The 26847-nt window shown below is 38.8% G+C and overlaps 1 protein-coding gene across 2 annotated transcripts in view; it reads right to left on the bottom strand.

Moving 5' to 3' along the window:
• The window catches only part of PUM3 (pumilio RNA binding family member 3), a 41369-nt gene extending 17403 nt beyond the window's left edge, over positions 1-23966 (bottom strand). The window contains exons 1-12 of one of the 2 annotated variants that reach the window (XM_025360311.1): positions 23877-23966; positions 16539-16630; positions 15278-15496; positions 12147-12282; positions 11474-11549; positions 9361-9454; positions 9032-9098; positions 7669-7843; positions 6549-6652; positions 4956-5034; positions 2608-2706; positions 1648-1701 (exon numbers count right to left, since the gene is read on the bottom strand). In XM_025360311.1, coding sequence (XP_025216096.1) covers positions 1648-1701; positions 2608-2706; positions 4956-5034; positions 6549-6652; positions 7669-7843; positions 9032-9098; positions 9361-9454; positions 11474-11549; positions 12147-12282; positions 15278-15496; positions 16539-16620 — 1185 coding nt within the window. In that variant the 5' untranslated portion in view covers positions 16621-16630; positions 23877-23966. The remainder of the gene's footprint in view (positions 1-1647; positions 1702-2607; positions 2707-4955; positions 5035-6548; positions 6653-7668; positions 7844-9031; positions 9099-9360; positions 9455-11473; positions 11550-12146; positions 12283-15277; positions 15497-16538; positions 16631-23876) is intronic. The other variant, XM_025360312.1, reaches the window with a different exon arrangement.
• Between the last annotated feature and the right edge of the window lie 2881 nt (positions 23967-26847).

Genomic DNA, 26847 nt, shown 5'->3' with positions numbered 1-26847 from the left:
ACACATAAGCATAACCAAGCATAAAATATTTCTGGATGAATACAACAGAAGCTGGTATAGAATTGAATATAAGTGAGAAATAGACAAATCCACAAATATAGTTAGAAATTTTAACATGTGTCTCTCAGCAACTGATAGAACTAGAAAATAAAAAGCCAGTAAAAACATTGATGGTATGAACACTATCAACTACTTTGATCTAATTGACAAATATAAAATACCCCACCAAACAACTCTACAATATATTATTTTCAAAATACGTAGACCATATGTTAGGCCATAAAATAGGTCTCAATAAATTTAAAAGGAACAAAATATAGAGTATATCAAGAAACCCCCAATATTTGGAAATTAATAATTCTAAATAACCCATGGATCAAATCCATGGGTAATGTTAGTTTATCACCCCTTTAGAAGTAACTCTTAGAGATTTAAAAAGACATGTATTGCTAATTTCTGTTACCATCATGGTGCCATGCTGGGATTAGGTTCTCAAAAACACTTAGTGTTGAATTACCTGACATAACCAAATGTAGAACTAAAACAATCTAATTATTTAAAAATGTCATACTATTAATACCTTTGTGAATTTTCTATTAACATTCTAGTTTTTACTCATTTTAATGTAAAGTATTCAAATTAGAATGCCATGCATAAAAATTTATTTAACATTGAATTATGAATCATAAAAAAATCACATACACTGGAAAGAACTCATCAGAGAATTCCATATTTCACTTTGTTATAGGAATGTTAGCTGCCTTCTGAATTCTAATCTCTAGCCCAACAGAAGAGAACAGTCAAGTATACAATTACACAGCATTAATTTTAACTTGTTTGACTTACTATTTCAAACAAGTTGAAGTATTCACCAGATGCTAGTAGTTCTCACTGGATTTTTTTCGAAGGATAAAGTAGTTGATTACTACATAATTTTAGTTCACCAATAAATTAGAACTTTACTGAACTGTTATCCATCAAATATATAAAATATAACTCAAAAATTAAAATTGTATTTACTACATATTTTCTAGTTATAGTACTCCATAGTAACAGCATGAAAAAATTATTTAATATCTAAAAACATATAAACACTATTTTTGAAGCAACAAATTCCCCAGAAAAAAATTAGGAAAATTGTTACTGCATTTCTAAAGAACTACAAAATTTCCATAACCACACTGCAAATTTATTCTTAAAAAATAAAAAGATACATTTTAATTTCTTTTATGGTTTTGGTCCTAAGGAAAACTAATATCAAGTTTCTGAAGTGCAATCTGGCATCATTCACCCAGAGACTAAAATGTGGACATACCGTATCCAGGCAGTAATTCCCATGTTTAATTAACACGACTGGACAAATTCACCAAAAAAGCTAGTAAATAGCAGGTTTTCAAAGAACACCTAATAAAAGTAGAGAACTATCACAATACAATGTTAAATTAAAAAAGAAGAAAAGAATGCATGTGGCATGATTTCCATTTTGTGTAGATAAAATACGAAAATACATGTATATGCACAGAAAAATATAATAAAACAATAATTTTCTTCTTGGTAATTTCCTGAATTTTTCCAAATTTTCTGTAATATACATGAATATATCTATTAAAAATAATTTGAAGAAATACATAGTTTTATTATACTTACATTAGCCACCTTTTCAACATAAGTCTTCATTGTTTTCACAATCACTTTCCTGTCCTTAAAAAGGAAAGATTGTCTCACTGAACTTTCAGTTATGTATTAAGGGTATTTTGTAGTTAAACATTTTAATATGATATTTATTGAGTTTTCATTTGAGTGGCATATGTTTTCATTAGTAAAAATAGTTATGCAGCCAGAATGAAAAAACTGTAATATACCAAAGAAGTTCTCTTAGATCTATCACAAGCTTAGATGTGTATGTGACAATCCATTCAGACATAAATATGGAACCATTAAATTGCAAATTGCAAGGCAAACCTAGTGAAGCCACCTTTCACAGTGAGACCAGACAGACCCTTCTTCCAAGGTCTGAACTGTCCTCAAATGCAGAGTCTAGCAAACAGTTAGTACTCATCTACATTTGTTGAACAAAATTAAATCTGCATTAAAAAAGCAGATACAGTACAACTATCTTTTAAAGGCAGAATTATGCTGACTAAGGAAATAATGATCATTTTTGTTAAACTTCTGTGCCTAACACGAATCTTTACCTTTTCCCTCAAGTACTTAACACCTATGGGAGCAAATGTGTGTGGCCAGCTGTTTGTTAGCCCTTCCCATTTCCCTCTGCCATAGTATGATCATTAAGTGAGGAGGTACCAAAACCTCTATAAACTAAAGCTTAAACACATATTATGTTTACTTGCTTGATAGATCTCTTCCCATCCTTTAACGAAACTTCAAGGTTTCTACTACAGCAGAGAAAAGAAGAAACAGTAGGCCTAAAGAAGATGGCTCATTCCCATCAGGCCCTGAGGCACAACTTTTGGAAGATAATGTTGCTGTGCACAACAGGGAAAAGACCAAAGGAGATTAAAAGTCTAAGGACAGCTAAGTCAAGTCTGCAGACAAAGCATGGCCCTGACTTGTACAGTTTAAATGCACAAGTGCTGTCACACTTACCTTGGGCGTGCCATGCCACAGGCAGTGCATGGCCACTCTGGCGCCATCGTGCGTGTGTGCCAGGTAGACCACTGCTTCGCGGATGGCTTCAATCATTTCCTAGGGAACAAATGCTGTCAGGAACAGGGCTTTGCTTTATTTTCTTCTTTCTGCTGTTTTATCTGTCTGTCTACAGGGGCCAGTTACGCAGAGAGAAGGAAAGGAAGAGAGTGCCAGGTAGCAAACAATTTCATTTTGTAGGCCATCAAACAGAAACACAACCTCTTTCTAGAAACGTTCTTTTCCGTCAAGAGCAGTAAATACTGCTGGCAGATAATTTCTGTTAAACACAATATCTGACTTTTACCAACGTCCGTTAGAAAAAAAAGTCACAAACTATATGCGTAGTATAATCTAATAATTTTCCAAGAAAAAGCAGCTTAGGAGGTGGTGGTGATAAGAAGGGAGCTTTTAAAAGAATAAGTGAGATAAAGAAAATGCTCCTCCCTAAAAGAGATCTGTATGTAATAAACAGAATCAAAACACTCATTTTGACTGAAAAAGTTCCCTTTTTAGTTCATAACAGGATTATCTCCAAAAATCATATTCTTTACCATAAACATGCTTATATAATATTTCCTTATGAAAAATTTCTGTACTAACATTTAGACTAAGACGTCACCTATAAATGACCCTTTAGTAAAAAACATTTAATTTCTCACTAGATACCTTAGTTTAATTTAACCCTTAGCCTTTGTTTTCCATGTACATAATTTCTTATTTATATTTTCTTTCTTTTTTTTTTGGAGACAGAGTCTCGCTCCGTCGCCCAGGCTGGAGTGCAATGGCGCGATCTCGGCTCACTGCAACCTCCACCTCCCGGGTTCAAGCGATTCTCCTGCCTCAGCCTCCCGAGTAGCTGGGACTATAGCCGCCCGCCACCACTCCTGGCTCATTTTTGTATTTTTAGTAGAGACAGGGTTTCACCATATTGGCCAGGCTGGTATCGAACTCCTGACCTTGTGATCTGCCCACCTCGGGCTCCCAAAGTGCTGGGATTACAGGTGTGAGTCACCGTGCCCAGACTTATATTTTCAAAGTCTAAGCACATAGAATGTAAATGAGTTCTGGCAACAAACAGCTTCAGAGCCCCATTTTAGTCTATTCCCAATTTAAAAATTTACGTTAAATAAATAAATACAAAGCCTCATTCCAGGAAAGAGAGGGTAGGTGCCTAATTTCATCAAGGAACAAACAATTTCACCCTCAAGTATCTTACATCGCTTCCCAAGTGACTCTCAAGAGCAGTTTCAACTAACATACCTGAACTTAGGAATCTCTTCAGAGCTACCCAGATGGAAAGCCAGGCATATATCCCAATTATGCTTCCATTTTCCCCAAAGGTTTTTTTTTTTTTAAGTCTCTTTTGAAAATGCCCCCAGTACCAGAAAAGACAATTTGTCTCATTACTTTACATGCATGCTAAGTTACAAAAGATTTTTTGCTGTTACTGAAACATTCAACACTAAAAAGATACTTTCTACCACTGAATATATTCAAATAATCATTGTGTCATTTCTGAGCATACAGTCCTGCCTCAGAACTGTGGGATACTGTGTTTTGCAGGAAATAAGAGAAATCTCCAAAAGAGAAGGTGCTGCTATGGTCATTGAACCATAAGCTTATGTGGGTGGCTACCGTTGGGAAATTATTTTGCATGCCAATTTTAAGAAAGTCAAAACTCCAATGAATGTATAGTCTGGCATATTTGTTAAGTCAGTCTCATTATTTTCATTATCCCTTGTGATTGGAAAATGAGGACAAATGGACAATGAACTCACTATACGATGAGGCAAGCAAAGTTCAGGGAAATAAATGATGAATTCTCATTTGTATTCCCATGACTGACTTGAAGGGCAGTGCAATTTACCTTCACTCTCTGTTCTTCTATCATTTAAAGTCCAGGTTTTCATGGTCGATTTAGTTTTACAAACGTATCCTCCTCTAACCTTTTAATGCCAAGCTAATTTTTTTTTGGCACAGTTGAATTTAAAACTACCCAAATGCTTGAATATTCCTCCATGAGTTAGCTAATTTTCAGAGTAGGCTAGTTAGCGGATACTCTCCGGATTATAATTAAGGTATAAACATTCAATATGACTAGTAAAACTAGGGTCAATTCTATTGTTTACTGGAATATCTAAATGGAAATTGCAAACACGTTCAAAGGGAGGTGAGTAAATTATCTTCCCTAAATAGGGAAGCAACTCTAAAATTTCCAAAAGACAATGTACATCAAAGCAGTTTTTCAAATTTCTACACCGCTCCTTCTCCATGTTTTAGTTTAAAAACAAAAACCAAGAACTTACTGATCTGAGTTTGGGGGGTGCATAGGTAAAAAAGTCCAAGAATACTTTATGTACCAATGAGTGCTTAATCACAGCTTCCCTGAAAACAGAAAAAAAAAGCAGAAAGACTCATCAAATCTGGCACTAGTCATACCAAGATAGGTAATCTCAGAAGTCCTAAAGTAATCTAAACAAGTGAAATGGTTTTACTGAATATAATTTGTCATAAAATAGACCACATCTTTCAGAAATACTAAAACTTAAACAAAAACTTAGATGGTAAAATTGATTTAGTGCCATCTACAACCAAGACCAGTACAAATGTCTAGTATCTACTCAGTAAACATAAAATTAACATTTGAAATATGCTCTGCTCTGTTAAATAAGGACATCTTCATTTTTCTCCCCAGCACTGGACATGATGATTAGAAATCCACACGTGGACCTATTTTTTAATAGTTGTTTTATTTCTGTCAACACCCTTCACAATCCATCTGTTTCACAAAATAATTTTAGCAAAATTAAAACTTGAATGAACCAAACATTGTCAGCAATTGCAACAACACCTACTTAATCCAAACCCCCTAGTGTGACACTTGGTGGATCTAGGTGTACAGTGGAGGGTGATGGTCAGGCATCAAAGACCTCAAGTTCACAGGCGATATCCAAGTATACGGCAAAAACTAACACTGCCTTTATGGGTAAAACACTGTTCTGAATGTTTTGGAACAACTAACCCATTTAATCTTCATAAAATTCCTATGAAGTCTGTACTATTATTATCCCAATTTTACAGATATGGTAACTGAGGCACAGAGAGGTTAAGTTGCTGAAGGTTACACAGTTAGTGGGGGGAGTGGGGAACCAGGAGTTGTACCCAGGCAATCGGGTCCCAAAAGCTATGCTCAGCCACTCCACTACGGGACAGATGCCATGAAGGGCACAGCCACAGGCTTCTGAATCTTACAATCCATTTGAAAAAAATTGTTTTTTTTTTTAGGCAAGGTCTCAATCTGTTGCCTAGGCTGGAATGCACTGGCACAACCATGGCTCACTGCAGCCTTCACCTCCTGGGCTCAAGTGAGCCTCCTGCCTCTCAGCCTCCCGAGTAGCCAAGACTATAGACACATGCCACAAAGCCTGGCTAATTTTCTTATTTTCTCATAGAGATGGGGTCTTGCTATTGCCTCAGCTGGTGTTGAACTCTTGGCCTCAAGTGATTCTCCCACCTTAGTCCCTCAAAGTGCTAGGATTATAGGCGTGAGCCACTGCACCTTGCCTACAACCAAATTTGAGTAACAAATTATATTTGTGAAACTGTTTAGTATACATGGCTTCCACGTAACATTTTATTTGGGGAAAGAATGTTTCATTGCTTAAAAAAGCTCATAAATCACGAATGCATGTTAGTTGCCATTTTACAGGGTACAATATCAGAAAAAGAAATCTCCTTTTGCACCAAGAATGGTTTCAAACCAATACTTTTGCACTCTTATTTAGCACAGATTAACACTTGTAAGTAGGAAATATCTACCTCTTCTGGGCAACAGTTATGTAAAACCTTCCTCCTTTGAATGTCATTTGTTAAGAAAAAAACAAAAACAACTTTCTTACTTCTGGGCCATTGGAGTTAGAATCTGCTTCATTTCATCCATAATAAGCTCTAATTTTTCTGGCTGTACCTCTAACACTTTGTCCAGAGTTGGGTGATCTGTTGACTGCAACAAAAGAAAAAATCAAACTCCTCTAAATTTAATCCATTTTTTCACTTCAGGACAAAGAAAAGCAATTACAGTCATTTTAAAGTAAGTTTTAACAAATTTAAGATTTCCCACATTTACATAAGAAAGCTCTGCTGTATATCCTTGTGGAGCAACCTCATTAGCTGATTCTCAGTCTGTATATGTATCAATGCATTTAAAGAGCCAGGCTAAACACCAACTTAGTTAACCAGTCAATAGTTATTTGCCAAGCACCTAGCTCTCGCCTAATTATGAGATCAAGTAGTCAAGTCACAAATTCTTGCCACCATGTGTTTTCTAATTAGTTGGCTATTCCTATTAAATATAATGAACTGTTAACAAAATTAGTACAGCAACAAATTCAACCAAAGAATTGAACCTGACTAATGGAGGCAACCCAGGAATCAATCTATATCCCTTCAGACAAATGCGTGCATTTACGTTCCAAGGTTTGAAATAGATTCTTTAACCAGCTAGTCCCACTGCTCACTATTCTCAAATTCAATCCCTGCACTCTATCCAAGGTTAGGTCTCTCTACTCCCCTTCATCTCTAGATACAATCCAAAGAAGGGCAATGCATGTACATGAGAACACACAGGAGAAGCTAGCAACCAGAGCCCAACACACTTCAGCCAGAGCTGGTTGGGGGTGCTTACACAACTTTGATAACTATTGGGAGTCTTCTCCCTCAGTCTGACTGTAAAAATAGAAGTACTGAAGTGCTACACACAGTGTACTTAGGAGAGGACCAAAAGTTGATTTGAAGTGGATTTAAAGCCAATGTTCTGGAGAAAGAGAAGCGTAAGTATGATCACTTGCTTACTACACCAGAGACAAAATAAAGCATGGGGGAATATCAAGGGCATAAGATGGTCTCTTAAAGAACCAGCCAAGGTAAAAAATAATACATTCTAAAAATAGGGCACTGGAAGTTAAGGAAGAGCATATAGAAAAAGTAAAAATACTAGAAAAAGATTTCTGGAGATGTCACCTTGTAAAGTTGAAATGTGTTCCCATAAAGCTCTTCCGTCAGCATGTTCCTCTGCTCCAAAATGGCTTTGTCATTGTATGCGTACTCCACGATGGCTGATGCTTCCGCATGCCGCAGCATCTTCCTCACGTGGCCTTTAAAACTTCTGATTATCTCTGCAATCTGTGGTTTACTTCTAAACGCAACACAATCATGGAAAAAATAAATGATGGAAAGAGAAAGCTGGGTGACAATAAAACACAGCTTACTTCCTCCAAGACCAACTCATCAACCTGTGTTGCTCTGAGAAGTAAATGAGCAAGCATGCATTGAGAAGCTGGGGCTAGCACACAGTAAATGCTCGATAAATGTCAGTTCCTATTAAACTGTTCTGCTTGAAAAAAAAAAAGTATGACAGGAAAAAAGATGAAAGCAAAAGATTCAGGGAAATAGAAAATCATTCTAAGATTCTTTTTGAAGATGGGACTTAATCACAAGTATTTTAACTATATCCTAAAAGAATCAAATAGCTGGTAACTATAGCTAGGAATATGTTTTTGAAAATTTTGTCAACTGCATATATTACACTTTTTGTTGTCGATTATCATATTCTAGCACATTGTTATACTCAAAAAGATTGGTCAAGACAAGTACTAATTCCACTTAATTTAGGAAATTCTCCCACGTTGACATTTTCTAACCCACTAACCCTGTATCAGTCTACGCACCCACCACCCCCTCCCCACTCTCTACCCTCTTAATACTGGTGGCTAATTACAAGCTAATTATTCTATCTCTCTTCTTCCAGAGTATCAAGATAAACATTCACAAATCATCCATCATGCAATATTATTTTTACTATGCTACAGTACCAGTCTACTTCAAAAGCGCTTATTTGTTGCTCACTCTGTCTTTGTGACAGAACTGCCTCTTCTTTTGATGGAAGTCCCCACTTGAACTCCCCCTGCATATACTGTGTTTACTGGATGACAAGAAGACAGACATACAGACAGCAACACAGATGGAGAGACAGCCAAAAAGATGGACATGTGGAGGGGGAGGACTTAGAATAGGGCCCAGCATCTTTTGAATGCCAACAAATCAGAAGGTGAGGGTATACCTTCATCAAAGTCATACATCTCAAGGAGATTTGCAAGACATCTCTCATGTATCTTTTTAGGAATGAAGGCAATACCATAATTCTACATTAATTTCAATAATTGTATTAAAGATGATACTCTCTAGAAACAACACAAGCATCTGCTGAGAGCCATTACTATTACTTATAAAGACCACAGACTTCCTATTTCACATCTGAGCACAGTTGGAAACTATGCCTTCAAAAGACAAACAAAAAATGTATTTTATAAATAAAACAACTTACCCATACATGAGAAATTTCTTAACAATATTTCTGGAATATTTGGCTTTACTTAATTCAACCAAATCATCTGAAAAACAAAAATACATTACAATGACTTGAGATCTCATTTCAGTTCTCTGGAAACAAAGGGAGGAACTAAATAAATGCACAATCCTGGAAACACAAATAATTCTCAATTTGTCCCAGGCAAGGAAAAAAATAAAAACAAAAAAGGATCTGGAGAAGACACACCTAAACAAAAATTGTTTTCTAGACAGTCTTGGGTATTTTAAGAGAAAACAAGTGACTTACTGCAAATGATAACATAATCTTCAGTATGTAATAAATACCTCGCAATTCTTCAAAAGCCTGTTTTCTCTGTTCTTCATTACCATACTGAATGTAACACTGGATCACACGAGTTGAATCATGTGCAAATGCAATCTGTAGGAAAAAGTCTGAGTTAGACTAATTCTCTTTTGAGAGTCATGTTTCTCATTAATTTATCGTGACCTCTTCTGGAATTTCTTGTTAGAAAATAGGTAGTCTTCATGGATAAAATCAAACCTAGATTACTGAGAACTACTTGTTTTAATTACCCAGAACATCATTCTTTTGTTTTGAGGCCTACCATATTTGATAGGTACAGTTAATAATGACATTGAGGCAAGGATAAATTAAACCATTCTGCAATACTCCTCTCATTATAATTAAAACCAAACCAATCCAAACCATCTGATGATTATACAGACTATAACTTCTCATTTCTTTGATAGTTACTGTCCCTAAAAGGGAAATATTTGTTTAAAAGGTCTATTACCCTATGACTTTTATATAAGTGATCTAAGAATGTTTGGTTTTGACAACCAGAAGTATATCTGTAAGATGAATCTAAACGTCTTTCTAAAGAAATAAATATAACTATATCCATACACACTGGCAATTATAAGCTAATCATTCATTTGTCACATTTTCATAATTCCTGCACATATAGCCAGTTATATTTCTAGAAGAGTTGCTGTGTTTTGAATCTGATTCTCTAACCCATTCCTCCTCACGACTGCTGGAAGGACCCACTGGTCAATTTTCTAGAGCACCCTCCACAAATCATCCATCATGCAAAATTATTTTTACTATGCTACAGTACCAGTCTACTTCAACAGTGCTTATTTGTTGCTCACTCTGTCTTTAAAGTTTTTTAATTCCAACAAATCAGAAGGTGAGTGTATACCTCCATCAAAGTCATAAATTTCAAGATTTGTAAGACATCTCTGAATATCTTTTAAAAAATTAAGGCTGTTTTTGTGTATATATTGAGCATCTATTTTATAACCAACATAACTGCCTTAAACATAGTGTTCTTATTTATATCTCAAAGCAATCATAAGAATGAGATAAGAATGAGCTGTCATTATTCCCACTTTACAGATAAGGGGAGTAAAGTTTCGAGAAGGAACTCGCTACCTCTGTTACCCCAAGGAAGAATCTTTACTTCTCTGAGTCCCAAATACATCAAATATATAACACGGATGATGACATATGGTAAATGACAATGCATGTCCTGGTTAACACAATTCCTAACCTATAGTAAATAATAAATAGGTTATTGTTATTGTTCAAAGGCACACATATTTTAAGCAGCCCAGCCAGGATCTGAACACCAAACTCACTTCTAAGACCATGGTCACACAGCTGTGACCTCAGGGTAGTTGACAAAGAATCCTGAGTGAAATATTTATAAGCTGCCAGAGTTGAGGGGGCAGTTCTATTGTAAAAAGATCCTGCTGAATTTATAAGAAAGCAGCAGCTGATGACTTGCTATTTTCCTTCAAGAGGTAATATAGCATCTGGTTAGACCTATGCATCTGACTTGGCAAACGCTGCCCCCCTAGGTGCCATAAAACTATGAGAATCTGTTGTCTTCCAAGCCATTATGTATTAATCCAAATGCACAAGAGTCACTGGAAATTTATTACAAAACCGGATTAAGCATCAACAATGAAAACTACTTTAGAATTCTCAAATGATTATATTTTAGTTAAAGATCTTTGCATGATGTTTACAAAAGCATGGAGGAAAAGAAAGAAGTAATATGTTCACATCACAAATATAAAAAAGTTGGCAACTGAGAACATACTAAATTATATGGAGTTTAGAACAAGACATTTAAGCAAATACTACTGAACTAATAACTTCTCAAGACAACTTTAAGGGAACACCGGCTTATTTTAAGAATTATTTAAAAATGACACAGCCAACTGATAATCTTTGCAGAACTCTCCAGCAGTAAGGTCGCTCACTTTTAAATTTTTATGTAGTTCAGTGTTATGGAAGGTATTTAAAACTTTTGGTCAAATACACTGGAAACAATGACAGGATCACCTGTCATGAATGGTCAGCTACTCCTCAGAGTGAGGCAATTTCAATCGTTTAAAACTGCAACAATGAGTATGTCCTACTTACAGTTTTAATTTTCCCTTGAATCAACTTCTGCAAATCACTCATTAACTTTACTCTTTTTTCTTTGTCACAGTCTTTTCTACAAATGAGAAAAGGAAACACAGTTTAAGTAAAGAAGTTATTTTAAACACACAAAATTAAAAACCATACCAGTATATGTTCTCCAAGTTCAGCATGATTTTCTTTTCTACAGCAGCAAACCTCTGACATTAAAATTACTATTTCAGAGCAGCCAGACAAAAGTAATTTTCTCAAAGGCAGAAACTCATCTCAAAAGGTGTAATTTTATGTATCAATCCAAATCTTAACAGCCAGAACTTCAGAAGTAAAAAAAAAAAAAATAAAACAAATCTAAGATAACAAATACTGAAGTATCTCAAAACCTAGCTGATAAGAAATTATCCTTCATTTTCTCAGAAATCTCTCAGGAAGAATGTCAAATTTATTTCAACCTCATACATTTTCATAAGCATATCCGATGCCATCGTAATGGTTCTACACACTTCTGCAACGGGCAGATATCCAAGTACTGATGTCTCTACTGGGCTGTCATGAGGACGCCCTCAATAACCCAAGTGCTACGTCATTTATTTTAGGACATCTCACTATTTACAAGGTACACTGACTTCTCCACTGTCACAAAGGGACTAACAAAGACATCTTTAGGTAGAATTACCTTCTTAAAATCTCCCAAATCTGCTTTGCCCGAACAACAATGTCATAGTTGGTTTTATCACTGAGTTGTCTGCTTTGCTTCAGTTCTTTCTTCTTCTTTTTGAAGTCATCCCATTTAGGTTTCTTGGCTGCTGATTCTAGTTATTATAGAAATTACTGTCAATTACATTTAACATTCTAAGTGTCATAAACCAACACAAATTAGGTATAAAGGGCAATCACTAATCAGGATCAATGCTCATTCTGGAAGCTAGAAAGGGGAACACACCATTCCCCACATATACTTTGCTTTCTGAGCAGTTTGTACATTTTACATTTGGTTACATTGAAATCTTTAATTCTTCTAACAGGATACCTATTAAGAGAAAAGGACATTAAAAGAATTACAAAAGTAACTAAAATATTTTAAATATATTTTTCAATTGTGAAATAAAATTCTACTTTTTAAGATTAAGATCATTGGACTTAGGGTATAGTCAACTTTCAATGAAAACAAAAATTAGTCCAAATGAAAACAGGAAAAACAACTTCGAAAATTCACTGTTCTGAGTGCTGTTGTATATTAAGTCACTTATTTCTTAAAACAACTCCAAGAGGTATTAATATTACCCTCCCTTCCACGGTGGGGAAAAAGAACTAAGCAGTTGAGATCTCTATCTGAGGCCACACAACCTGCTAGAATTAGGATTCAAACCTAGAAACAGCGCTCTGCTATCATAGTCATGACAATGAACAACCAAAATTTCCAAGTTCGCCACAAACAGTGATACTATTAAAGTCGAATATCTTTCTACCACCACTTTTTTGTCTTCAAAATCCAAGTAACTTACCAATGGAACTAATGATGCCAAACAAAGAACAACTTACTAAAATGGGTATTATTTACATGAGTATCCTGCACGGAATCCTTTGGGGGAATTAGTCACTTCTAACTATCTCCCTTTCTCTTAAAAAACTGGGAAAAATGCAAAAAAGAAAAGAAAAAGCCCTATAAAACCAAAACCTAGTTATAACCACTGATTATTTTCCTCTTACTTTTTCTCCATGCATGTTTTAATCTTTAAAAACTCAAAATGTGGCCGGGCTCATGCCTGTAATCCCAGCACTTTGGAAGGCTGAGGAAGAAGAATCACTTGAGGCCAGGAGTTTGAGACCAGCCTGCGCGAAATAGTGAGACCCCGTTTCCACGAAAAAATTAAATTAAAAAATTAGCCGGATGTGGTGGTACACGCCTGCAGTTCCAGCTACTTGGGAGGCTGAGGCAGGAGGATCACTTGAGTCCAGGAGGTTGAGGACACAGTGAGCCATCATCATGCCATTGCACTTCACAGTCTGGGCAACAAAGTGAGACCCTATCTCAAAAAAGAAAAAAATTCAGAATCTGCCTTCACTGAACATGATTATGTTTTCTCATGAAATTAACATTCCTCAATAACATAATTTCTAATGGCTATCCAATATACTACAATGTATTTATTATTCCCTTATTGTTTACTTATATATTCCCTGCCTGGTAATACAAAAGATTATAGGCAACAGAGGGCGTATTTACCATTATATTAACATGATATCCTCTACTATACAATAGAGGATATTCTGATCCAGGGCTAATTTAATTCCATAAATATTTGGGTACCCTTGACATATATCATGTTAGGCTGCAATACATTTATCAATGTGGGGGTTGTCTAGTATCCAATCTCTCATCTTATTCTATCAGTCTAGTTACTGATACAAAAATATGAGAAAATGATATCAAGAGTTCCATTTTGAGATATCACGAACATATCTCCCATAGCAAAAGAAATCATGGCTTTTCTCACATCAATGTGAGAAATTAGTGCATATGTGTTTAAAATGCAGGCATGAAAAACTCCAGTAGAGAAAGTAAGATTTGGGATCTATTAGAGAGGCTAGGTAAGAGAAAGTATAAGAGAGCTAGAAGAGAAACTACTGGCAATGGGGGAGGAGGAAGAAGAGGGAGAAAGAAAAAATGAAAAGAGTGAGACTGGAGCATGAAAAGATCCTACAGCCCTAATGGCAAACAATGGCACTTCCCCTCCTTCCTCTCTCCCCACCTCCGTCTTAAGGCTGCTGTCCCTCTGGTAAGCAGCCCTTAGGCAGGGTAAAAAGCAAGTACCAGGACTAGGGGATGGCACTGAGAAAACCATCCCCAGTGGTCTCAGCTGGCAACAAAGGAGCAGTGTTAAGACATGCTGTGCTGGAGAAAAAGAGAATAAAAGGCACCAGAAAAATTCTCAGGATGTTGCAAAGGAAGTAATGATACGACAATCCACATAACCTGGAAACCGCTTGTTTGAGATCAATGCAGGACAATGCACAACAGAGGAATGTTACACAATAGAGAGCAAAGCTCTGGGTTAGAAATGACCCACTGAACATCGTCACAGAGACGGGCAGTTTGTTTCAACAGACAAGCAGGAGACCTGCCAATACCTTCAATCAGTGAGCAACTTGTCCTGAACCAATTAAAATCAAATCTGTCATGTGTGCACGACACCTTCTCTGGAACTACCATGGATCTGTGCAATCAGATGGGTTATTGTATTAGTCTGGCCTAAGCTCTGTGAAGGCAGGGTCTGTATGTTTCTTGCTCACCAAAGCATCCTTAACCAAGGATGACACTTAGCTGGGGACAGACTGATTCTTTAAAGCCAGATTCTATCATGGTTAGTTGGGGCCTGTATCCTTACTGATTGTTTTTGTGTGCGTGCGTGTGTGTATGTGTTTTGCCCTATCTTCTGGTGCAATGCATAGAAAACTCAAATACTCGTTGAATGAATGAATCAATTTTAGCTTATAGAAAGAAACATTTTATTGAGGTTCCACTGTACAAAGCCATTATAATTTAGCTTAACTTCATGGCTAAGGTAATTCAGAAAAGGGCTAAGAAATAAAAAACTCCAAGCACCAGAGGGAAATTCTGAGCATGAAAGATGCTCTGTTGTTTGTTTAAGCCATCTACCTGTCCCAAAATGTTACCTGCCAAGGAATAAGAATGTGAGGTCTCTAATGCACCTCCAGAGTCCCTGTGCACAATGAATGGGTTCAGGCACTAGGTCAGGCAGGGCAAGGATCTGCAAAGACCATGCTGAACAAATCAGTACTTACCATCGCTTTTACCATCTGGCTGGAATTTTCTCTTCTTGTTGAATTTATTTGCCTGCTGGAATTTGTTCTTTGGTGATTTGTCCCCTTGCTGCTTATTCTTGAACTGCTTCACACCCTTTTTCCCAGGTTTTGTGATACTTTTCTCAAAGTTCCTAGATGTAATTTTAGGTCCACCTTCTTTAGTAACTTTTCTTGGAAATGTCTTTGAAGAACCAGAATCTAGTGACAATAATAATTACAAGTTCAATGATTCTGGGCCCAAATCTCTTGTATCCATGGGATTATATTCATTACAGAAAATTACGTTCTTTAATCCTAATACCTTGCCTTACTCTCAGATACGCAACATACAGCCTTTTGAGTAGAACTGGATTTAAACAATCAAAACAAAATTAAAAAATTATTTCCTTGATTATAAAACTAATACAGTTTCATGACAAAACAAAGCAAAACAAAACAAAAACCCAAGAGTAGAGAAATGTAAAATAAAAGCTACCCATGATTCTACCACTAAACACTGGTGTCAGTTTGGTATGTTTCTCTAGCTTTAAGCATATAGCAAAGCTATTAATTATATACCTTTGTATTCTGCTTTAATGATGGTCTGCACAGAATTTTCAAGAGTTCAATAACATAAAAGAAGTCTAAGAATAAAATGAACATTCTTGAAACTTGGAAAGTATAACATAAGGACATCTAAAATGTTAATTTGAAAATTTTCTAGTTTTAAGAAAATAAAATTTTAAAGTCTACAATAAAATTATTTAATAAAAACTTTTAGTCAAGAAGATTTACAAATGAGATACAAACAGCAATGGCTTTATTTTAAGGAAACAGTCATTTGTACAGTTCCCTGACTTTTCTATTTTACAATACTGACACCTGATGGAATAATAAAGACATCACCATTATAAATTCTGAACCTAAAAGTATTTGGCTTACGAGCAGTATGTATTAAACAGTCCTAATTTATCAAATGTTAAAATAAAACGTATGGTGAACTAGTGTGAATAAAATGATGCAACAGCAGTAACAACTGAGATAAGGAGTCTCTCATGAGTAAGGCATTCCTCAATTATTCTGGCAATTTCTTAAGTGTCTAAATGTTATGAGCAACATGTTAACTCATACACAATAACACATACTTCTTCCTACTATTTTAATCCTAATCCTAGCCAATGAATACAGATTGAAATTTACTACCTGCCTTCCCATCCCCCAACTATAACAGCCAAACACCCACAAGGGAAGCATATCTTACCACTATTTTTATGAAATCTGTTTTTTTCTTGTGATGTCTTTGTACTCTTTCCTGTGAATTGCTTTTTCCCTTTGACTTCCATTGTAGCAACTCTGGAAAATCAAAACCAAAACAATCACTGCAGTTCTCTTCATCAAATAAGAGCTGTTACATAGTCATTGCCGCATTTAGTCCTTCAGTCTACAAATACAATACAAATCACCCAGATATAGAATGGGCAACTAATTAAATCCAGCAATTATGCAATCACTGCCTCAGATTTTAAAACTGAAAATGAACAAGGTATCAATAGAAAAACTAGGGGCCGGGCGCGGTGGCTCAAGCCTGTAATCCCAGCACTTTGGGAGGCCGAGGCGGGTGGATCACGAGGTCAGGAGATCGAGACTATCCTGGCTAACATGGTGAAACCCCGTCTCTACTAAAAATACAAAAAACTAGCCGGGCGTGGTGGCGGGCGCCTGTAGTCTCAGCTACTTGGGAGGCTGAGGCGGGAGAATGGCGTGAACCCGGGAGGCGGAGCTTGCAGTGAGCCGAGATCACGCCACTGCACTCCAGCCTGGGAGCACAGCGAGACTCCGTTTCAAAAAAAAAAAAAAAAAAAAAAAAAAAAAAAAAAAAAAAAAAAAAAAAGAAAAACTAGGAACAACACACACCCTGGCCAGTGTTTGATGTATCTGGAGGCAACACTTCACTTCCACAATAGTACTGGCTAAAAATAGACCACGATTGACACTAAGTATAATACGCATCAGAGTTTGCATTTTGTAACCTGGGAAGACTAGAGGATGAGTAACTGACAAAATTATCTCTTGATTTCTTGGAGCCTAAAAAGCCAGGAACAAACAATAGGCTGCACATACCACTACATGCATTTAATATAAGAAAATAAAGGATTATCTGAAAGATTCCTATGTGATCCAACATAGCTAAAACAAAGATTAGCATCCAGTGTTTAATTTGTGATTGTTTTAGAGGCAGCCAAGTAATTGGCAGTGAACTCCAAAATAAGATCATGTTGAAATAGTTAATATTTCATTGAAAGGAATCTGTCTAATAGGAGCTTTATAGGCTACTGAGACACCATGGTGCACAGGATAAACAAGTTATAATCCCTCAACTACCCAAGGTCCCTGAAAGCAACGGAACAGATCAAGAGCAAAAGCCATTTGGTTCATTTCTCCACTTTCCAAAGTTGGACGATCAACTCATTTGAAAGCTGACTCTAAACAGCAGATGTTAGTGATCCCCAGACAACAATAGATATATCTAGATTAGAATTGCCCATTCAATAACTAATTCTCAGGATATTAGCATAAGAGAAAACAAGGGTTCAGGGATAAAATATATTTGGGAAACAGTAAGTTACATGACAACAATCAGTCTGTAAGAAAAGGCTTTTCAGATTCTTTAATTTGCTAATATAAACGATCAATTGTCAAGCAAAGGCTAAAAGGATGCAGGATTTTCCAACTCCAGTTGAACCACTTTTTCCTGGAACATCACAAGGGAACAACAGAGTTCCAAGGAGCACTCTGAAAAGCGCTGTTCCAATCTAGACTTTTCTAATGATTTTGAAAAATGGACAGCCCCCGAATTACTCGGCTTCCTTGGGGCATTTAGAACTGAAGGGTCACATTATTACTTAGCTATGTCCATCATAACGTGTCCGGAATTGGTGGGTTGCTTGGCTTCACTGACTTCAAGAATGAAGCCGCAGACCCTCGTGGTGTTACAGTTCTTAAAGATGGTGTGTCCTGAGTTTGTTCCTTCAGACCTTCAGATGTGTCTGGAGCGTCTTACTTCCGGTGGGTGGTCTCGTGGTCAGGAGTGAAGCTGCAGACCTTCGTAGTGAGTGTTACAGCTCTTAAAGGCAGCAAAGGCAGCGCGTCTGGAGTTGTTCATTCTTCCCAGTGGTCTCGCTGGCTTTAGGAGTGACGCTGCAGACCTTTGCAGTCAGTGTTACAGCTCAAAAAGGCAGCGTGGACCCAAAGAGTGAGCAGCAGCAAGATTTATTGCAAAGAGCGAAAGAACAAAGTTTCCACAATGTGGAAAAAGACCGGAGCGGGTTGCCGGGGCTGGGGCAGCCTGCTTTTATTCCCTTATCTGGCCCCACCCACATTCTGCTGAACAGTACATTTTACAGAGAGCTGATTGGTCTATTTTACAGGGAGTTGATTGGTCCATTTTGACAGCGTGCTGATTGGAGTGTTTACAATCCTTGAGCTAGACACAGAGTCACAGAGTGCTAGTTGGCTAGATACAGAGTACCAATTGGTGTATTTACAAACCTTGAGCTAGACAGAGTGCTCACTGGTGTATTTACAAACCCTGAGCTAGACAAAGAGTGCTGATTGGTGCATTTACAATCCTTGAGCTAGACACAGAGTCACAGAGTGCTAGTTCTCCAAGTCTCCACTAGGTTAGCTAGATAGAGTACCAATCGGTGTATTCACACACCCTGCACTAGACTCAGAGTGCTGATTGGTGCATTTACAATCCTTGAGCTAGACACAGAGTCATAGAGTGCTAGTCCTCCAAGTCTCCACTAGGTTAGCTAGATACAGAGTACCAACTGTTGTAGTCACAAACCCTGAGCTAGACACAGAGTGCTGATTGGTGCACATATGATCGATCCTCCGGCTAGATATAAAAGTTCTCCAAGTTCCCATACAGTTCAGGAGCCCAGCTGGCTTCACCCAGTGGATCCTGCATGAGGGGGGCGGGGGGCTTCAGGCAGAGCTGTCCACCAGTCCCTAGCCACGCCTGCACTCCTCAGCCCTTGGGCTGTCTATGGGACCCGGCGCTAGGAAGCAGGGGGTGGCGCCCATCGGGGAGGCTCGGGCCGCAAGGGAGTCCACCGCGGCGGGGGGCGGGGGCTCAGACACAATGGGCTGCAGGTCCTGAGCCCTGCCCCGTGGGGAAGCAGATAAATCCTGCGAGAATTTGAGGAGAATTTGAGTGCAGCGCCAACCAGCCGCACTGCTGGGGGACCCGGCGCAGCCTCCTCCGCAGCTGCTGGCCCGGGTGCTAAGCCCCTCACTGCCTTGGGCCGGTGGAGCTGGCCGCTGAGCCTGCGCGGTGCCCGCCAGAACTCGCACTGGCATGCTCGCGCTGGCCCCTGAGCACACTGTTCGCAGCCCCGGTTCCCGCCCACGCCTCTCCCTCCATAACTCCCAGTAAGCAGAGGGAGGTGGCTCTGGCCTCAGCCAGCCCAGAGGGGGGCTCCCACGGTGCCGTGGCAGGCTGAAGGGCTCCTCAAGCGCCACCAGAGTGGACGCCAAGGCCGAGGAGGCGCTGAGAGTGAGGGCTTCTAGCACATTATCACCTCTCAATGACCATACCTGCATCTCTTAGCTCTTGTATGCCATGTAGTTTTATAAGAATCCATTCATTTACATGTTTTCTCTATATTTTTGTTCTAATTTTTATATTGAAATAATTTTAGCTTTACAAAAGAGTTGACAAGATACACAGTTCACATATACCCTTTTCCCAGCTTCCCCTAATGTTAACATACAATACTATTAACTAAGCTACAGAGTTGAGTTGGAGTTTACCAGTTTTTCCACTAATATCCTCTTTCTGTACCAGGATACACTGATTCTGGCCATCAAGTTTCCTTTGTATTTTGTAGAATATTCCTCATTTGGGGTTTGCCTGATGTTGTCTCATGATTAGGCTAAGGCTACACATTTTTTGGAAGACTACCAGAGGTCAAGCTTTCTTCTGGTAGTACTCTACCAGGAGGTACATGACATTAACATGACTTATTACTGTTTATGTTAACCGTGTTCACTTGGTCAAAGCAGTGTTTTCCAGGTTTCACCACTGTAAAGTTGCCACTTTAACCTTTCCATCTTTATTAGATCCAAGCCACCAAGTCCAGCCCAAACTCAGAGGAAAATTAAGCTCCACTTCCCAGAAGGAGGGGTCTGAAGAATCCAGGCATATGCTAAACTACCGCAGCAATTAATAAACATTTTAGACAAGATGTTTGGAGAATATGTAGACATCCTATGTCCTCCTAAGTTTTACCTGCTAACTTTAGCATTTGTTGGTGGATTTTGGCTGCAGCAATTACTGCGTTTAAATGGTGATCTTCTATTTCTCTTATTACTTTTACCTTTGTTATTCTGAACTTTTCTGTAGGGAAGACTTGTCCCATCTTTTCTATTTACTTATATCATATAGTCTCAGATATTTATTTCATTCCTTGGTTATAATCCACTACCATTGTTATTTTGTTGCTCAAATAATTCTAGCTCCAGCCAGTGGGAAGTTTTTCAGGTTGCTTCTGTGTCCTTTTGACATGGCCCATCTGTTTTGTTTTTTAAAGCACACCCTTATTTTGTGGCACTAGCTCCAGGTTCATTCTGTATTTTCCTTAAACTAGCCCTGAAATTAGCCACTTCTCCAAGGAATCCTGGTTCCTTTCTTTAAGAATGGTATTTAAAAACCATGATCTGAGTGCTAGGTGTGCTTGTTGTCACTGAGGTGTCCCTGTTTCTACGTCCCTTCAGCAGACAGATTCAGGAAACACACATATGTACATTAACCTATGCATATGCACATACCTATATTTATTTTTATATCTATTAAAATAACATGAAGTTCATACTAATGTTTCCAAATCTAATCAAGCACCACAGATTTTATTCTAGGCATCTCCTCTTGCTCATTTGTAAGTTCTTTCTCTGACAGTGAGCAACCTGCTTCCCACCATCTACCATTTATTTATACGTATGTTCAACCCTACTATACATGTATACTTTCAGAACTGCTAACCTGTACCTCATGAGAAATAAATTTACAATGACGATACAGTGTTGAAGTACAATTCTTTTTTGTATCAATTCAAAACACTTTTCCAGAGTTACTTAGAGGCTTGCATGGTGGCTCACGCCTGTAATCCCAGCACTTTGGGAGGCTGAGGCAGGTGGATTATGTGAGGTCAGGAGTTCAAGACCAAACCCTGTCTCTACTAAAAATAAAAAAAATTAGCTGGGCGCAGTGGTGGTGCACACATGTAATCCCAGCTACTCAGGGGGCCGAGGCAGGAGAATCACCTGAACCCAGGAGGTGGAGGCTGCAGCGAGCTGAGATTGTGCCACTAAACTCCAGCCAGGGCAACAGAGTGAGACTCTGTTTCAAATGTTAAGCTACCATAGCAATTAATAAACATTTTAGACAAGATGTTTGGAGAATATGTAGACATCCTACCTCCTCTTAAGTTTTACCTGTTAACTTTAGCACTCAAGTCGGTGGATTCTGCCTGTAGCAATTACTGCTGCAGGCAAAAAAAAAAAAAAAGCTACTTAGATCAGCCCTTCACTCTCTTTAGTGAAGTTATATGTTTATAATATAGCTTAATTGATTGGTCACAGTCAGCATTCCATCCCCAGAAATGCTGGCAGATTTATTAAATGTGCATATAGTCAAGTTTACTCTTTCTGGTGTATAATTCTATGGGCTTCAACAAATGGCTAAGAGTCATGCATCCTCTACCACAGTATCTCACAGAAAAGTCTTGTCACTCTAGAAAGTCCCTTGGTACACCTCCTTTGTAATCAACTCCTTCCCTCTTCCCTGACTGCCAATGATTAGGTTTTCATGCCTATTTTGTCTTTTCCAGAATGTCATTCATATACATGGAATCATACAATATGTAACTTTTTGGGTCTTGCTTCTTGCACTCGGCAAAATGCAATTTGCTTTGCTCAGGGACCCTGTACCTTCATAATCAATCATCACATTCCATAGTGTCTCTCAGAATTGGCCCCTCTTTTTCCTTTCCCTCTATTACCCCATTCTGGCTCCTGTTAGCTCTTGCTCAGTTTTGTTTAGATCCAATCTGCTTTGATCCACTTTCTGCTGCCTGATTAATCTTCCACTAGCACACCTATTTCATGTCATTTCCATGCTCCAATAGCTTCAAAGCTTTCCCACTGCCTTCAGGAAAAAGTTCCAACTCAGGCATTCACAGCCATTCAAAATGTGGTCTTAATTCACCCCACTCATCAACACCACACGGGAGTCAATCTTTCTCATTATTCTTTATCTGAATAGTGAAGTTTAAAGCCATTCTCTCTGCCAACACAATTCCTACCCATCCTTCAAATTCAGTTTAAATGACATTTTCTTATAGACCAACCTCTGAATGTCAGCATTCCTCAAATCTTTGTCTCAGGGAACGTCCATTCTCTCTCCACACTTCTCCCTAGATGGTCTTATCCAATCTCCTGGCTTTTTATGCTGAGTGCTCCCAAATCATGTCTCCATTATGAACTTCTCCTTGGGCTCCAAACTTGTGTATAACTGCTTATCTGATACCTCTAATTATGTGTCTAACAGGCACCTTACCCTTAATATGTCTAAAACATACTTCTCTTATGTTGTTCTCTATGTTATTGTTGTTTGTCCTACAGACAACAAGATACTATTTTTCCCTGCCCCACTGTCCCCTATCTCAACCAATGGCACATCATCTATTTTACTGCTCAAGTAAGAAACCTGAGTTACCCTTGACATTTTCCTCTCTCTTGTCTGCCACACTGAACCATAAGTTAGTTCTCTTAAATGCCCCTTAAGTCACCACCGTAATGCAAACTATTATCAATACAATCTCTTGAGCTTCCAAATTAAATACATCTTCTAAAGAGAACCAGGGCCTATTCATTATTCTCACTTGCTTATAAGCCTTCAATGTTTTCTACACATGGTAATAGCAACGGAAATGTTTTCCTACTGTATAGAAAAAAAAATCCCCATCATGTCCTTCAAGGCCCTACAGAACCTAGTTCCACTCTATCCCAATAACTTTATCTTGTACTCCAACTGTACTCCTTCCTAGCTCCCATCTCAGAGACTTAGCCCATTATTGCCTCTGCTTGAAGTACTCCCCGAGTTTCCAGATCTCCGGGTGGCCTCTCGCTTCTTTAGATCTCCGCTTAAAGATCACTTCTTCAGACTCCACTATCTCCCAACTCAGCTTCCAGTTCGTTTCCTCCCAGCACTTATAATCTGCGTACATTCAGGTACACCACCTAGTACTGGAGTTGGTGTTTGTGAAACAGCACAGACAGGCTGATCAGGCCGAGCACGGGCTGGGATTCTAGAGTGAAGCTAGTCCAATCTAACCCAGCACGCAAGGCAACGTGGTGGGAGAGGTCGGAGCTCCGCCCTCCTTGCCAGGTTCCAATCAGTCTCAAACTCCTAGCCCAGAAAGAGGCCACAGGAGACTGCCCAGTGGACAACAGCCCCAAGAGACCTTTCCGACTTCCAGCGCCCGGCAGAGCGCGAACCCCTCCTAGGAGCGACCGCTGAGCCAGCCACACTCACCGCACACGTGGGACAGAAGCAAGTTGCGCAGCGGATCCCGACCGCGGCTCCGCTTCCGCTTCCTTGCCTTGCTCCGCCCCCGGACCGCTTTTTTTCATCTTCCGCTGCGGATCAGTGACTAAGAGGTGGAGCTTACCAGGCAATACAAAAATTCGGAGTTTCTATTGGTCCGCTGCTGTTATGCCCCCTCTTGAGGAGCGAGTATTTTGGCCCTTGAAAGGATCCGTCGGTCAGAGGACGCGACAACGGTCACGGGAAAATGACGTCATTAACCCTGTCGCTTCCGTGCTGGAAAGAAAGGGAGATCTCTTGCGAGGTCGAACAGGCTGCTGAAGGAGCGACTTGGCCGGCGCGGTTAATAAGAAGCCTGAATCCCGTAGCCTGAACAAATATTGAAGTAGCTAAAGTTTCTAAAGTGTGTTAATTTGCATACTTCCTGAGCAGTCCAGTGTGGAGGATAAAAGGGGTATTGTGAATCGGTTTGAATTGTAATCCCGTTTTTTTCACTTGCTAGCTGTGTGGCTCTGGGAAAATTACAAAATTTTCTGAGCCTTGGCTTCCTGATCAATAAAATAGAAATAATTAAGTTACACGTGCAAAGCGCTTAGCATGGGACGCTCTCAATAAATGTTTGCCATTTTTAATGTCTGCTCGTGCCTGGAAAGTGCTGTTATTGCACTTTATACTTGAGGAAATAAAATTGTGGTTAGGATATATGCCCCATTTTCCAGATGAAGAAACTGACACCACACACTTGGTCGTGTCAAACAACAGGATTTTATTCTGTAACAGTTCTAGAGGCAAGAATTCCAAAATCAAGCTGTTGGCAGAGCCCTGCACCTTTTCAAGGCTCTAGGGGAGATTCCTTTGCTTCTTCAGCTTCTGATGGTTCCAGGCGGTCCGTGGCTTGTTGTTGCATGACTCCAATCTCTGCCTGTCTTCTAATGGCCTTCTCCTGTGCCTGTGTCACCTCTCTGTGTTTTTAGGACACTGAACGTTGAATTTAGAGTCCACGGGGATAATCCAAGATCATCTCATCTGGAGGTCCTTAATTTAATCACATCTGCAAAGGCCCTTTTCCCAAATAAGGTCACTTTCACATGTCCTGGGAGTTAGGACATAGACATACTTTTGGAGATTATTCAACCCACTGCATCGGGAAAGTTGAGAACTGGCACTTGATCCCAGGTGCCAGACTTCAGATTTTACTATCTTCCAACTTACTCCGTTTTCTGGCCACTAAGGAGTTAGAGTTGAAACTGGCAATTTAGTAGACTGTATGCTTCTTGATGACAGGGGCCATCATTACTTTCCAGGCACTTATCTCACTATTCAGCACATAGATATTTCATAATTTCTTGTTGTCTGCCTTAACTGTTACTAGTTTGTTTACATTTCGGCTCACTTAAGTCTCATAAGAACAGTTTTAAATAGGTCTTTTCTCATTTTACAGAGAAAGGCAAAACATAGTAGCTTTGGTCCAGTGAGCCTGACTCTAAACTCAACGTGGCTGCCTCTGTACTGCTTTCAATAATTCAGTAAATGCTAAGAGAATACGGAACAGCAATTGCAGGAGGCCCATCAGCAGTGCCTTTTGGGCAAATAGCATAGTAGTGGGGATATTAGACACCTTGAAACACCTGAAGAGTAAATGCTGGCCAAAAAGAAAAAAAAAATTACAAAATACACGCTAGCACACAACCCTGGAAAGGGGTACGTTTGTCTTTTCAACTCGACAGATAGCAGCACCCCATATCCTTGAAGATAGGTCCATATAGTTGCCTTAAGCATCTACACCAAAACCCTACTATTTATTTGCTTTTTCACCAGGGAGGGAGAAAAAATGTTATCACATACCAAAGCCCTTGATTATTATTAAAAACGTTTTTATCAAGTCTTCTGTGAAAGTGGATTGATTTTGATTTTTTTTTTTTTTTTTTTTGGTGGAGTGAATTTAAAGCATCGTGGTTTTGCAGAACAGCACAAAAAAAGTTTATCCTGTAATTTTTTTTTTTCAAGCAAATCCATTAATTCTTCAAATATCTATTGACCTAAATGTAGACCATTAGGTGTACTCCTACAAGCCTAACATGCTCTTCTTGCATGATACACAATTTAATCAGAGCAGCTAGACTTGCACACATCCAAGAGGTTAATAACAGTACTATAGCAATGTAATGAAGAGCACTGAGATTAGAATCAAAGGAACCTGGCTTAAAGTCTAACTTCTGTATGGCAAGGACAAGATAGTTAACTTGTATGGGCCTCAGTTTCTGCATATGTAAAATGGGAATAACAACACTTGTTTCTGGAGTTGCTGTGAGGCTTAAAAGTGATAATATCTTAAAGTTCTTAGCCAATAGTAAATGTTGAGTGATTCGTAGCTTAAGAGAGAACTAAGGTGTACCCATCTGAAATACTTTAGGGCCGGGCGCTGTGGCTCACACCTGCAATCCCAGCACTTTGGGAGGCCGAGGCAGGTGGATCACCTGAGGCCAGGAATTCAAGGCCAGACTGGCTAACATGGCAAAAACCCATCTCTACAAAAATACAAAAATTAGCCGGGTGTGGTAGTGCATGCCTGTACTCCCTGCTACTCCGGAGGCTGAAGCACGGAGAATCGCTTGAACTGGAGAGGCGGAGATGCAGTGAGTAGAGACTGTGCCACTATACTCCAGCCTGGGTGACAGAGGGAGACTCTGTCTCAAAAAGAAAAAAAAAAGAAAGAAAGAAATACATTTGACTTCATGTAACGGAAAGCTCAGCTAATGGTGGCTTAAGCAATCATTTTCTTAACATAAAAATGTGGAAGGTAGTTCGTTGGTGTGGTTCAATGACACAACAATGTCATCAAAGACCCAAGCTCTTCCAGTCTCTGTTCTACCACCATCCTCAACATGTTGACTTTTTATTCTCTCACTGCTTTTTGATTGCAAGATGTACTCCTTAGTTTCAGTATTTATCTGAGAGT

The sequence above is a fragment of the Theropithecus gelada genome, chromosome 15 (assembly GCF_003255815.1).
Source record: "Theropithecus gelada isolate Dixy chromosome 15, Tgel_1.0, whole genome shotgun sequence".
NCBI classification, from domain to species: domain Eukaryota; kingdom Metazoa; phylum Chordata; class Mammalia; order Primates; family Cercopithecidae; genus Theropithecus; species Theropithecus gelada.
The sequence above is the reverse complement of the archived record's forward strand: the minus strand, read 5'-3'. Positions and strand labels throughout refer to the sequence as shown.